This window comes from Balearica regulorum, chromosome 10 (assembly GCF_011004875.1).
Source record: "Balearica regulorum gibbericeps isolate bBalReg1 chromosome 10, bBalReg1.pri, whole genome shotgun sequence".
NCBI classification, from domain to species: domain Eukaryota; kingdom Metazoa; phylum Chordata; class Aves; order Gruiformes; family Gruidae; genus Balearica; species Balearica regulorum.
This window is the reverse complement of record NC_046193.1, coordinates 10,168,890-10,182,839: the sequence shown is the minus strand read 5'-3', so window position 1 is coordinate 10,182,839 and position 13,950 is coordinate 10,168,890. Positions and strand designations below refer to the sequence as shown.

General features: G+C 39.8%; 1 protein-coding gene across 6 annotated transcripts in view; it reads left to right on the top strand.

Moving 5' to 3' along the window:
• Positions 1-1,999: 1,999 nt before the first annotated feature.
• TASOR (transcription activation suppressor) overlaps positions 2,000-13,950 on the top strand; it is a 32,071-nt gene continuing 20,120 nt past the window's right edge. For all 6 annotated transcript variants that reach the window (XR_012837021.1, XM_075762010.1, XM_075762012.1 and 3 more), the window contains exons 1-6: positions 2,000-2,520; positions 9,768-9,913; positions 11,040-11,132; positions 11,486-11,558; positions 12,925-13,016; positions 13,368-13,526. Coding sequence is in view for 5 of the 6 variants with exons in the window: in XM_075762010.1 (XP_075618125.1) it covers positions 2,163-2,520; positions 9,768-9,913; positions 11,040-11,132; positions 11,486-11,558; positions 12,925-13,016; positions 13,368-13,526 (921 nt within the window). In the remaining variant the exon portion in view is untranslated. The remainder of the gene's footprint in view (positions 2,521-9,767; positions 9,914-11,039; positions 11,133-11,485; positions 11,559-12,924; positions 13,017-13,367; positions 13,527-13,950) is intronic.

The following is a 13,950-nucleotide window of genomic DNA, read 5'->3' as shown; positions in this document are numbered from 1 at the left end:
TTTTGGAATGAGAACATAGTTGGAAGGACCCACATTAAATAAATGTGAACCCATTTCTGGAAGAAATTTGTCTTACCTAACTTTAAAACACCAGTAAAAGAAATCCCACAGTGTCCCCAAAGAATTTCTTCCTGTACTTAACTCCTATTGCTAGACAGTTTTTTCTAACATTTAACCTAAATCTCCTTTGATACAACTTAAACCTTATCCCAGTCACCAAGGACATAGAGAATATTTCCTCTTCTCCCTTCTAGATAAAACACCACAATTTTTCCAGTTTTTCATACAATGCTTTAGATTCACGCAGCACAAAAGACTCATTAGGTATGTTCCCAGAAATTACAGCAAAGAGGGCTATGTGTAAAATGAGAGTGATGACACCAACTTAGCTCTGTAGTGTTTACTGCTCATTTGTGAATGCAGGCAAGCCAGATATAATCAAATCCAAACACTGATCAACTGAACTAGTTGTATATTGAAGATGTACAGAGTCTGGAAGTGATTTTCACAGCTTTGCCAACTCAAACTTAATAAAACAGGTTGACATGTTTGGAGGTGTATAATGGATCAACACAGACTTAAATAAGACTAGATTGGTATTTCCGTTTTTTTCTTTTATACAGAAATTCTATTTGAGCGAGGTAAAGCACAGCAAAATTATTCTGATAGTCTATCAACTCAGCTGTAATATTCTCTTTACCACCACTGAATCCTCGCAGAGGCAGGACATCATATTCTAAGGGAGACGGTCTTAATTTATCCATAGGTTGAACACTGCATTTGTGCGCTGCGGTAATAACCGCTCGCTAATTGAACACCATGCTTCTGCAATTAGATGTATGTTTGGTGTTATGTTTCTGTAATTTATGTAAATTATAGTTACAGATACTACTTACCCTATTTAAACTTGGCTGGCTCCCCAAAGACTTGTAAGAAGAAACTAATAATTATTGGCTTATCTTCTTTTAACACCCTGGAGGCTACCGTTAGCACCAGACCATTTGTGAGTTGGTAGGTTACTTGTATTTTCTGACTTACAGGTAATCTAAAAAGACATCAATAAAATAAAACAGCTAGGTTAAAGTATTTGTTCTTTGCATAGGAAAAACTTTGCATTTAAGCTCGGTAGCTGCTTCTGAGGTGCTTTATCAATGCAACTTTTTGTTCTTGGGAGTTGGTCGAGATGACTTCGTAAGTAGGTGGGCTGCTCTGGCAGGAGAGGAGCGCATGTGCCCTCTTCAGCTGGATCCTGATCTGCCCGCTCAGCCTCCTGCCGGAAGCAGCCCTTGACCCGACTGCTCCCGGGGTTCGTGCCTGGACAAGGGTAAGCCTGCTTACCCTTACGGTAAGCGTGCTTCCAGGGAGACTATTCTAAACCAGTGTGCCCGTTACTCCACTGCAGAAACGATGGGCCTGCCATCTGCTAGCTGTAGATCGAAGCATGTGGCGTTATCTCGAAGTGAAATTCTCTGTCCCTCCTCCCCACGGCGTGCCTGCCCGCCGCACCCCCTCCTGCCCCGTGCCGGCAGAACGCGGCCGTGGGACCCGCGCCAGAAGGGGCGACGGACAGCGGGACCTGCCTCGCCCAGTGCTCCCTCGGCCACTCCGGGACCTCGCTTCGGGCCTGTCTCCGGAGACGGAAGAAGGAGCTGCCGGTTCTCCGCGCCCACACCGCTGGTAGGAGGGAAGCGGGAAACGAGCGAGCTGCCTCTTTCGTCCCATCCGGGGCAGACTGCGGGCGGAGGGACCTTTCTCAGGCGCCGCCGACGGCCCGGGGCCTCGCCCGGCTGGCGGTGGTGGGGGCTGTGCAATCACTCTAAACGCTTCTCCGCACCCTCCGCAGCTCGCTCCCCCACGAGCCCCGGAGGCAGCTGTGGCGGCGCCCTCTATTTATAACTTCTGCCGCGAGCGGATTGGCTAAGCCGGGCTGGCTCCGGTCCCGCCCCATTTCTGTGCGCTGCCGCCATGTTAGAGAGCGGGGAGGGGGCGGCTGGGCTGCCATAAAGCGAGCGGACGGAGGGGGAGCAATAGCGGCAGCGGGCGGTGCATGGCGCTGGAGAAGGGGTAGTGTGGTGGGGCAGGAAGAGAAGGCGCGGGCTATCGCGCTCGCTTCTCGGCGATAGGAGCGAAGGGCGGATGCCGTGATCCCCAGTGGTGGCGAGATGGAGTCTGAGCAGCATCAGCGGACGGAGAGGACCAGCGCGGGCCTTCTCGGGGTGGAGAGTAATAGAGCAGGAGCCGCTGAGGACACCACACAAAATGGCGGACGCTCTGAGAGCAGTAGCACTGAGGAGGCGCTGCTGGTGGCTGCTGTTGCTGCAGAGGACAAGGTCCCCCCAAACCTCAGCATCACTAGCAGCAGCCAGCGCAGGAGCAGCATCTCAACGGCAAATGAACAACAACAGCAGCAGCAGCCGCCCAGCGGTGTGTCGGGGGGGCCTCCCCCTCTCCCTAAGCCCCCAGAAGACCTGCCTGTTAGGAGGAACTTTCAGATCCCCAGGAAGAGCAGAGAAAAGAAAGGTTGTTCCTTCCCTTTTCCTCCCTTCTTTCCCTCAATCCCCTCTTCATCTTATTCATTAGGCAGGCTCTTTATGCACCTCACACAACTGCATGCAAAATCCTGCGGGTGTGGAGGCTGTGGCATGGCTCGGACTAGCAAGGCTGCTGGGGATAAGATTTTTAGTGTCAGGCTTTTACATTTTTTCCTCTCCCTACCCCTCCCTCTTTTTCGTTTTTATTTTGTCACAAGGAGCAGGAAAAAAACCCAAAACTCGGCTTGAATTTCAGACTGTTGCTTTAAAAGGATGGAAAAGCTGGATACAATCAGGGTGGGCTTGAGTGTTGATCCTGGTTCTGCTTCTGGAGATGCAGTCGCATGCAGAGAAGATGGTTCTCTGGGACACGGACATGCAGAGAAGATGGTTTGCTTTTCTCTTCCGCCTGACCTCCTTGCTGCAGGAGAGAGGTGTAATCCTGTTTAGGGTAGAGTAGCAAACACTGTGCAGAGTTATCCTTCACTGATGATACGCAGAAGACTTCTTATCTAGTGAAAGTTCCTTACTTTGCAGGGAGGAAGTGAGCATCCCACGTTCACATGCCTTGCCTTGGAAGCGTTCCTCTTCCAGGTGTCCAGGGCTTGGGGTTTTTTTTTGGTTTTCAAGTAACTCTTTCTTTGAAAGCCTCTGGAATTTCTTGCTTTTCATGAGACTCCATTGGCTTCTGCTTATCTTTGATTTTATTACGTGGCGTTGAAGACATGTCTTATTTCCTCCCTGAAACTTACTTTGGTTCTTGACCTTTTGCAGCATGAGGTCGTTAACTTAGCATGTATCACAATAATACCCATTTCCATAGGCTTCTAGTTCCTCAGAGAAGAGTCTAACATCTAACTTCTTGAAATGCTTTCTTCTGTAAGGAAGAGATGAAGGTAGGTTTATTTCATTATCCAGTGTTTCCCTTTTCCCTCCTTCCATTTTTGGCAGTAATGTCCCTTTTTGCATTTTTTTCCCCTTTCTTTTCCATTGCCACCCCTGACGGGGGATGCAAGTCTGGCAGAGAGTCATTGTAAAAAAGACCAAGTTGATTTGGAGGGAGAAAAACCACCAGTCTCTTAATCTTCTGACAGAAAAATGTCTGGATAAATGGTGCTTCTTGCACTTCCATATGGCTGACCCAAGTGTGGTTACTTTTGAATGCCTTTAAATGTATCTCAGAAATCTTTACTACTTAACCACAGACATTTGAAGTTTCTCTAGCGTTTGGTTCCAATGTGAATGGAAACCTGCGAAATACCTTTCTGGGTCATCTCTTCATTTGCCTGTGCAGAACCATCTCCTATGGTGTGTAAAACGCTTTAGAATATACAGTTCAAACATCAGGCTTCTGTGGCTTCTAGGGTAGAAGGGGAAGCCATTCTTGCCCTATTTCTAAAATTCACGTACTAATGTCAAGGTCATTTGACCCATTCTTAAGGGCTTACTTTTTAGTGTACTTGGTTTTTTTTCTTTCCCTTTCAGCTTACAGAAAGCTTCTTGGACACTTTAATCATACTGGCGACTTACCGTTTCCAAAATTCTCAAAACAGACTTTTCTCCGTTCTGTCCATGTTGTTTTGCCGTCTTGTAGTTGCTTATCATCGCTGGTCTTACACCATGCGATACCGTAACGCAAAGTGCTGTGAGAGAGCATGCCATAGGCAAGACCAGCCAAAGTGAGCTAGCATAAAAACTGCCAACGTGATCTTTGAGGACAACCAAATTGCCATTGGAATTGGTATTGGCATTTGAGAAACGATGCAATTAAATCAGTTCTGGAACTAAACCAGAAGATTAGCTGCGCATTGATCGTCTGACACTGTAGTGGCATATGCTTACAACATGCTTAGTACCAGCTCAAATACCTCTCATTAAATTACAAAATAATTAAAATACTATCTGTCCCTCTCAGAAGAGCTCTTTTGACTAGATTCTAAATTCTAACATGAAACAATACACATGGAAGTTTCCTCCATCCTTCCTTGCGTTGGAATTGTCCTTGTTTTGCTCTTTAAATCTCCATTTTATTCCTGGACATACCACTCTGAGAGACACCTGCTGTCTTGAGTACAAAGACCAATCTGTCTTGTACAAACTATAAAATTGGTATTTGGGTGGGGTTTGGGTGGTTTTTTGGAGGTTTGTTTTCGGGTTTTTTAGCACCAAAAATGTGTTCTGGGAACAATTTTATACTGTGGAGCAATTAAAAAATTGAATCTGCAAAACAAAAGTGTAAGGGAGAAAAAGCCTACAAAACTGAAGATTTTAGCTACTTATTTAGCCTTTCTGGAATTTACCTCCACCTCCATTTGAAGACTAATAAGGGACTGAAAGTCAGCAGAAAGAACCTTGTTAATATGGAGAAATGCGTCTGGAGGAAACATACTTCTTGAAACTAACTGTGGTTAGTTGTCACAGAGAATCTTTCTTCCGACTTCCTTTTTTTTTTTCCTAGCAGAAGAATTCAGGAAACCAAACTGTAAAAAAAAAAAAAAGTTTGGCTTGTGGGATTTATTTCTTTTAGTGTGTGCGTGCATTTGTTTTCCTAATTAAAACTGTTTTGAAAGCTTCTATTTTCTTGGTACATACAGTTTAGTAATGGTGTATGCTCTCTTGACCAGCTGATCTTTTTTTTTTTTTTTTTTTAAAAAAATCTTACTACTTTAGCCAGTTACGGCCTCTTCTAATTTGATTGCCAGATCTTCAGATGTCCAAGTCCACCTGAAACTTCAAAGATCCTTGTATAATAGGATGAGGAAAACAAATTTTCCAGATAAAGCACTGAAAGGGCATTTTTTGACTTACTGAACTCTGTGAGTGGTCCTCATACCAAAAGGCTATTCCAAAGAATGCTTAAATAGCACCAGTGACTTAAGGGGTTGCTTGTTGGTAAAGGTTTGACATTTATTTCTGTAGTCTACCAGATTAACGAACGACTGCTGTTTCTCAGGCTGGCTGGGGGATAAAGGTCTTGCTTTTGTCCACGGAAGTCTTAGCAATACTTGTTTGGAGGTCTACATTGTCCCTTTTCTACTTAATAGTATTTGATGTTTCGTTTTGCCTTGTCTTTTGTCGTCTTATTTTCCATGTCTTTGGTAGAGATGCGTATCGGCCGTTTGCTATTTGCTATTTCTACATGGGGATTTTATTAAGCAATCCTTGAACTTGGCAAACACTTAGATCTTTTGAGAGCAGAAGACATTTTGGGCTGAAAAAAAAATCACATAAGTAACAAGTTATGGTTCATTAGCACCACAGGTTTTTGGTCTTAGTCTTAAAAACTGAAGACTTACAGAAAATTATGCTTCTTGATAGAGCTTTTGTAGCAGGAGTGCTTGTTTGTGAAGAGTGCTAGCATTCTGCCAACTTATCTGATAATGAAACAATTTACTTCATTTGGAAGTTAGATCAGGATCCTTTGAAGATAATGTTTCTTGTCTTCCACTTCTTCACATTCTGACTTAAGAACAAAAGAAAAAAACCCAAACTAATCCAAACCAGCTAACTTCAGTCTCAGTTTTCTCAAGTTGAAGCATCAGACAGCTGTAAAAGAGAAACTTAAAGCCCATGAGGAATTACATGGATCTGACCATCCAGTCTAATGTCTGTTCCTAGAGATATTATATTAGCTAATCTTAGTTTCCACCTAAAAATACATATGTTCCAGTATACTGGGTAGAAACTAAACAAAACCAGTATTTATTTACTTATTTTTACTTCTGTAAAACAAGCCAGCAGAAACCACAATAATTGACTTGTTATACTGCAAGTTAGTCCTTACACAAATGACAGTTTCGTTTATACGGGTCCAATAAAGCTGCAGCACACCCACATCAGGTTTGTCTAGTGAGCCTGAAAAATACATATGCACACACTGCTGGTCTGTGAAATGAGGTAGGACTGGAGATAAGCTTAACAATCTCATCCTTTGCCTGTGAACATAGGATTTGGTGACTGCTATAGAAGGTCTAGTTTAGTGCTTTTCAGGTTTTTTTTCTTGCTTCTGAATTCCTTTGTTAAGTGAGGTACAGGCCCTTCTATAGTGACCTTAACACAAGATAGCAGCACCAGTGCTTAGATGGCAAATTGAAAAGTCTTGCATTGTTAGTTAACTCAGTAGGTAATGTTTCAGGTTTTTAGAAAGAGCCTGAAGACTGAAGTGCCTCAAGTTCTGGAATATCTGCAAAAGTGGATTAGCGCCTGTCGTGAAGCATATGATTAGTGTGTTTGAAGAGTCATCCTTGAACAAGGGGAAAAAAGCTGATGCTACACACTTAAATTATTTGACTGTTGCACATGGTAATTTACCTGAAATTCAAAACTAAGTGACTTTTTTTTCCTTGCTCCCTCCGTCATTTGGCAACTCAAAAATGGAAATCAATAGATAAAAAAATTAGCAGGCTGCCCTGAATAATAAATGCTTAGTGGGTGCTGTGTAGTTCTCAGACTAAATGGATTGTCTGCCACTACTGTATATGAAAAGATGTTGGACAGACAGGATAAAATTTTGTGTTTATAAGTACTTTTCAAAACATAAATAATGTGTTAGGATTATACATTCAACAAATTTCACTCTCGTTCCTTTTTCTCAGTCAATGGATGACAGCTGATCATGAAGCCAATCGCTCTTAATTTATGCATGAAGTAAACTAAGGCAAGATTATATGTGTTCTTCACTGTCTATTGAGTGGGCAGTGCACATCAAAGGAATAGAAATTTATTTACCATGAAGTTTTTGGATTATTAAGTATTTTCCTACTAAAAGGAAGATGTAAGGTCTTGTTCTTGGACTAGGTAGATCAGTTAGGTAGAATCAGTCTTGTTTTAATGTTATGGATGTTCTCAAACTGAAAAATTGCAATCTCAGAAGTGACTTTTGTGGCCAAGTACTTATACAAAGGTAGCAACAGTGCTTCTAGCTTCAGCAGTATCTCTGGTGAACTTAGATGATGTTTGGGGTGTATGTTTGGTGAAGTACAAGAAAGTATATACATTATTGAATAATAAGTAACAGTAGTAGCAAAATGTACTTTCAGTCCTCTGCTAAGAAATTGAAGGAAAAAATCTCAACAATCTTTTAAAAAAAATCTCTCATTTGCTGTATTCCATAATTTAAAGCATTAGGTAGAGCTCTTCTCTAAATCTGCTGAGAGCTAATTGTAAAGTACTTTCTGTAGGTTCTCCCTACCTAAAGAATAGGGAGACCTGCTGTTCTTGAGCAGCTCTGTCTCAGCTCGCTCATCAGAACGTTTCACAAAGTAGGAAATGTTTAAACACAAGTGGGAATGTAGTTGACAATGTTTGAATGAATGACAGGATCTTAATTGATGTAATAATATGCCTGGTCCTAGATTTGCATCTGAGAAGTAGGCAAGACATTGTGCATAGTTTGTGGTCACTTCATAGCTAGTCCTGTGGAGTTTTCAACTTGCCTGGACTCAAGACGGAAGAAGTAAGCTGGACTTGACTGAGCATGCGTTTCTAGGCGGAAGGAGGGAGAATGGGTGAGGTGCAGTAGTGACTGTTAAGGAAACAGGGAAATTTGGACAAGTAGCTGGTAATGTTCTGAAGAGGAGCAGTCAATACCTGAAACTCATGCACTACAACACTAGGGTTTAATAACTCCTTGTCAGAAAGATCGGAGGTGTTTGGGGATGGGATGGGACAGGTGCTTTTCCAGTGTGTGTTTATCTCTCCTAGGCTTGTTTTATATTTTATTAGTAAGTTTCTCCCTTCAGTACAAGCACATTCAGTCTTAGTAAAACTAAGTTGAGAATTTCATTCACTTCCAATTGTCTTTCCTCCCATGTTGCTGTCAGCCTTTCAAGAATGAAGGCGTTGTTACTTAAAAGGAGGTTATATAACAACAGTTTCTTAATCACTTTCATAACTTCCACTCTTAAAAAATCACTTACTCATTGTTGTTGATGTTGGAATCATTGCTTTAGTTTGCAGATGTGGTATTACATTATAAAGTGTGTGTGTGTAAATGCAGCTTTTACTAGATAACACAGTTCAGTTTTCATTTAGAACATTTGTTTTATATTGAGGCTAATGCAATAAATATTTCCTGCAAATGAGGAAAAGATTACTATCTAAATCTGCTACCATATTATTTCATGAAGTTGGAGATATACTGTAAAGATGTAATTAATTTAATTTGCTGTTAGAATAATGGTAGACTTTCTTTTATGTGAGACTAGTACTATTGTAATTCATTCCTAACTATTGTAACTTTAGCGATTTTAGGTGGTGGTGGTTTGGGGGTTTGTTTTGCTGGAGAAAAATAGGCCCTCCTACAAAAAAAGCAAAAGCAGTCTCAGAAATATCTGTTGGGAATCCTTTCTGTCTGAAGTTTGCCAATACCACAAAAATACTGCACTTTTTGTGAGTATTTTAAAAGTTACCCCAGGGAGAAAACCACTTGCTTTACTGAGCTAGTTCAGTTCCCCCAGGAGTATTATTTTCCTAGACATTACTCTCAAAATCTGCGCTCAGATTCGCTGCTGGCCCACTCTCGCCTTGATCTTGTGATGAGTTTGTCACTGTCAGTACCAAAACACAACTAAAGAAGCTTGGGTGAAGAACTTAGGCAAAGATTTGCTCAGGTCAATTTGTACAACAGATGAAGGGCTTTTCTTTTAAAGCAGTTATTGTAAGGGATAAGATCATAAAGCATGAACACATGCAGTGTGTTTTTTTTAATAATAGCTTATTGGACTTCTTAAGACAGTATTGAATTTATTCATATTTAGCCTAATTACCATAAGCAAACAAAGAAAAAACCCCGTAACGGTTCTAGAGAGAGACTTAAGCTATGAAACTGTTGTTGAGGTTTTTATTAGAACAATTTGTTCCTAGTTCTTAATTAAAAGAGCTAATTAGTTTAATTAAAATTCTAAGAGTTTAATTACAGTGCTTTGGAATACATATACATTTTCAAAGCCTATATTGGGATTTGAGGTGCTTCCCTTATTAACTTCTGAGAACTAGTTGTTCAAGAGTATACCAAAAAAGCAAAAAGAAATGTGATTTTTTTTTTTTAACATGCTATAATTCTAAGCAACTTTTAACTTTCTACCGTAAGTTCCATCTTTTTCAAATATTGTAGGTGTTTGTATTCTACATAGAACTATGAACCATTCGTCTTTATGCACAAACTGGCAATGAACTGGAAAATTTTGAATTTTTTTCGGATGTGTATTGGCGCTTATTATTTTTTCTCTTTTATAGCACTCTTTCAGCCAGTAGCTGTAGGCTCTCGAGAATTTGAGGATGTTGTGAAGATTCTGCATTCATCTTACCTGGAACCAAGTTCAGCATCCAATTTTAATTACAAGAGAGCCAGCTTAGTTCATAGTGAACTGTTGGAAAAGGAAGTGAGTATATTTGTGACTTCTCTTTATGAATAAGGTACAAGTCGGGATTAACGGGATTTTTTTCTGAGTTGAGAGGCAAAAACCTGGAGATTATTTTCTACTTATGTGCTTGATATTTATTTGCAAATTCACATGCCCCAAAACATAAGCAGCTATTTTTCAGTCGAGTTTATAAAATCTTACCTGCCAGATACTCAAAAAAGACAAAAGGAAAATTTATATTTGGTACCGCTTGTCTCTGTGCATTTTTAGTTTTCAAAAAGTTTCTTAATTTTTATGTATTTTTAATAAGCTGGAAAGAGTTACAATGTCTTATTGGAAAGGCTTGATGCTTCGTGTGAATCTTAAGATTGAAATATTTTTCTAGTACTGTGTATTACATCGTCTCTGTAATTTTGTTGTTTTCTGAGAAGTACCTGAAAGAGTTGATTACTTGAGCTAGTAAGTGGAGCAGCTTGGATGAAGCACTTCTGTACCTTACCTGTTGTCTCTTAAATCCAGCCTTGGCTTGCTTTCATAACTGTGAAATAAATTTTCAGTGCCAAAAAGCTTCACTTACAGAGTAATAGAATGTATAATTGTTTTGCTGTAATTATTATCTTGAAACTGTAAGGTAGACTCAATAGCAGAAAAAAGAAATGCTTCAATAACATTTATGATTGATGGTTATAGCTAAGGAGTATTGCAACCAATGAAAACTACCTCTGTAGCAGTGAGGTGCAACTGCAAAAGTACATGCACAATGTAAGAGAGAATGGTCTGTTTCCTAAGATGAGAAAAAGGCTTATTTCTGGAATTTCAAAGATGATGTGGAAGGCATTAAGCTGGATGCTTCTAGATAGTTATACTACAAATATAACACTAAAACATTACTGCACAGGTTTGTTTGAAGAGTGTCTCTTCCTTCAAAGAAATAAATCTTTGGACAGATTAAGCCAATGATATTTCCCCTGGGTACAGTGTTTTTGAAATTTAATTTTAGCATACCAGAGTCTCGTTTGAATTATCTTTTGATTATTTTTGTACACTTGGATCTGCTAACATAGATAGGGCCTTAAAACATTGACACTTGAATGTGACAGCAGTAATGTGTCTACACGTGTTAAGAACTTTTCTGAAATAATAGTTCACAGAAAAACGCAGAGAGCTGAAATTTGATGGTCGCCTAGAAAAAGAGCTTTCTGAAACCTATGCATTTCTGATGGTTGATCGACCTCAGGTAAGAAACCAAAACTGCATATAGAATGCTTTGTCGTCTTTTTTCAATTAAGAGTTGTTTGGGTTTGGGGTTTTTTTTAAGATACTGGTGAGTCTGTGTAACTGCTTCATACTGAGTGTTTGACTTGCACAGTTCAACAGTCTGTGTAGGAATTCAGATAGTCTTCTTTATTCAAATATTCAAATAGTCTTACCTCTGGGTGGTGGTGTTTGCAAGGGCTTTGCGGGGGGCGGATTGTTTTTGGGTTTCTTCAGCTCAATCAAAATTCTGTAACTGTTGTTTCTTACTGTTTGTTCTGTTCATATTCTGGCTTTCTTGATAGACTTGCTTAAAAAAATGTCTGTTCTCTTCAGGTCCAAAGCATATGCGAGAAAGGGCTGCAGGTGGGCCATTCCAAAATAACAATTCTCGGCAGCCCTTCCATGGGTAACTATCTTTTGATTATATGTGCTGGTATTATTCAGTATGAGTTGGTAGATAATGTGATAGAGTTGTGTAAACTTTCAGTCCTTTTTCTGTATTTACTGCAGGAACATCACAGCTAGGTATTTTTAGCAAAGTAGATTGACATCAGAACATTATTTCATAACTCTGTTTTTGACTAGTTCATTTGAATTCTTTTCACAAAGGGAAGACCTAATTCTCATTTTGGCTTAGGTCAAACCAATATATTGTGTCTTCCCAGTATAAATCAGAGGCCAAAGAACTAGTGTAATCTATGGCTGTGTGCCTCTCTGTGTTAATACATACATATATGTAAATGCAGCCAGAAATACCTATTAGAAATGGTAGCTCAGCTATCAGTAGATAGAACTAAAGTTCTGGAATCCCCAATCCAAGAAGAGCATAGAGAAACTGAAGACTTGGAAGAGCCACGAGGTGTTAAGAGATTTAGAAGTGCAGGATGCAAAGTTCCTTTTGCAAAACTTTTCAAATAGAAAATTGAGAAATAATTTTGTCATCCTCTGTAAGAGTAACATGATACAGAGGTTCCAATATGAGTGTTGAAAGCAGAACAGATCAAGGGTGGGGAAAACAAAGCTATATGAGCATATAACTTTTTACTGTTTCAGCCAATAAAGATTTTGGACCAGTTTATCCAAGCAGTTAAATACAGAGTTGGAATGAGAGGAACCTAAGCAAAATGGATGCTCTTCTGAGTACCTGACTTAATTTACACTTATTTGATCTGAGGTAGTCAGCTAGACCAACAAGTGACAGTGTGTGTTTGAGGCCTCAAATCTATGAAATTATGGTTGAAATGTTGAAAAGGAAGAAATTATTTTACCTTTCTATTTGAGTGTCAGTTCATGATTCCAAACCAGTAAATTTTTGTCAACAGTGTAGGATGAAAGATTGCTGAGGATGCCAGTGTTTTCCTGCCTTATTTCTCAATCATACCTTCACTGCTTATCTCCACATTGTGCAACGGGACATTGTACAGAAGGACGTCAGCTGTTTAAATAGCCACCTGAAAGCAGTATCTGTATAGCCTTTGGGCAGGGCTTGTCCTCTTGGTCACAATGCTTTCAGTAATATGGGTGTGCTCCATTCAGACTGAGCTAGTGTCCCTGCTCTGCTTCATACTGCAGTTGGTGCAAGTAAACAGTTATCCTGCTGTCTTGAAGTTGCAAATTGTGAACATGCCCTTACACCTTTCTCTGATTATATTGCAGAAAGATTGTTGTATGTTTATTGTTTGGTATACATTGAGCTTTAATCCCATGAAATGCTTCTTAAACTTCTAATAACATTCAGCATAATATGTGGGGTTTTTTTATACTCTTCTCAGGTGTATATATCTCCAGGTATGCTGATTTATTGCAGCCTAATCCTCTAGAAAGTGGAGCAACAGGAGATGTGATTGTTTTTAAAATAATAAAGGTAAATTTTATCTTGTTTATTCTTGAAGGATTATATTGCTTACTGTTAAAATAAAGATAGTTTTAACCTAATTTATTGAACTTCCATTTACACAATTATCTGCTTATAGAGAAACTAGAACCCTAACAGGTTTAAAATCCAATGTTGACACTGAGCTTAAATAAAGCATAATAAATTTTTATAAAAGGTGAAAATGTCTTGTTTTCTTTGGAAGTTATGAAAATAATGTACTTCTATAAACGGCTTTTTTAATGGCCTGTTTTCATTTCCCTGCTCTTACTTTGGTATTTGAAACAATTCTCCAGTTTTCAGGAAAAAGCTTATGGTTGCAATTCTTCTGCTTTATTACAGGGAAAAATGAAAAGCATATATGACCACATTGGTATGAAAGCAATGGAATCAACAGTAAAGAGTGTGTTAGATCCAACACCAAAGCATGAGTGTCATGTTTCAAAGAATGCAAATAAAGTCACCTCCTTGTTGGCTTATCGAGCCTACGAGCTTACGCAGGTAGAGGAAAGTTGAGCATGCATTAACTTCTTGTTATATGAGAACTTTATGAACAGAACTTTTGAAATTATGGAGATAAAATCACTGAAGATATAACAAATACCGAGCATGCCCTGTAAAACTGCAGTCTGGGGTGTGCTTAGCAGTACCTCACAGATGCCTGTATTAGAAATTACAGAACTACATGTCAGCCCCTCCTGTTGTTCCCTTATATATACCTGGACCTGATGGGGATCTCCTTCAGAGTAGGATGTAGGTGGAATAGGAAATAGCTAGGAATGTATATGGGGACTGGAATGTAGGCTGGGGAGGAGAGGAGATAAAATGTGGAGTTTGAAGTGTAAAGTAGAACTGGCTAGTGGGCATTGCGAGACCCCTAAAGGGGAAAACATTGGCTAGGAGAGAATAGCTTCCCCCCCCCCCC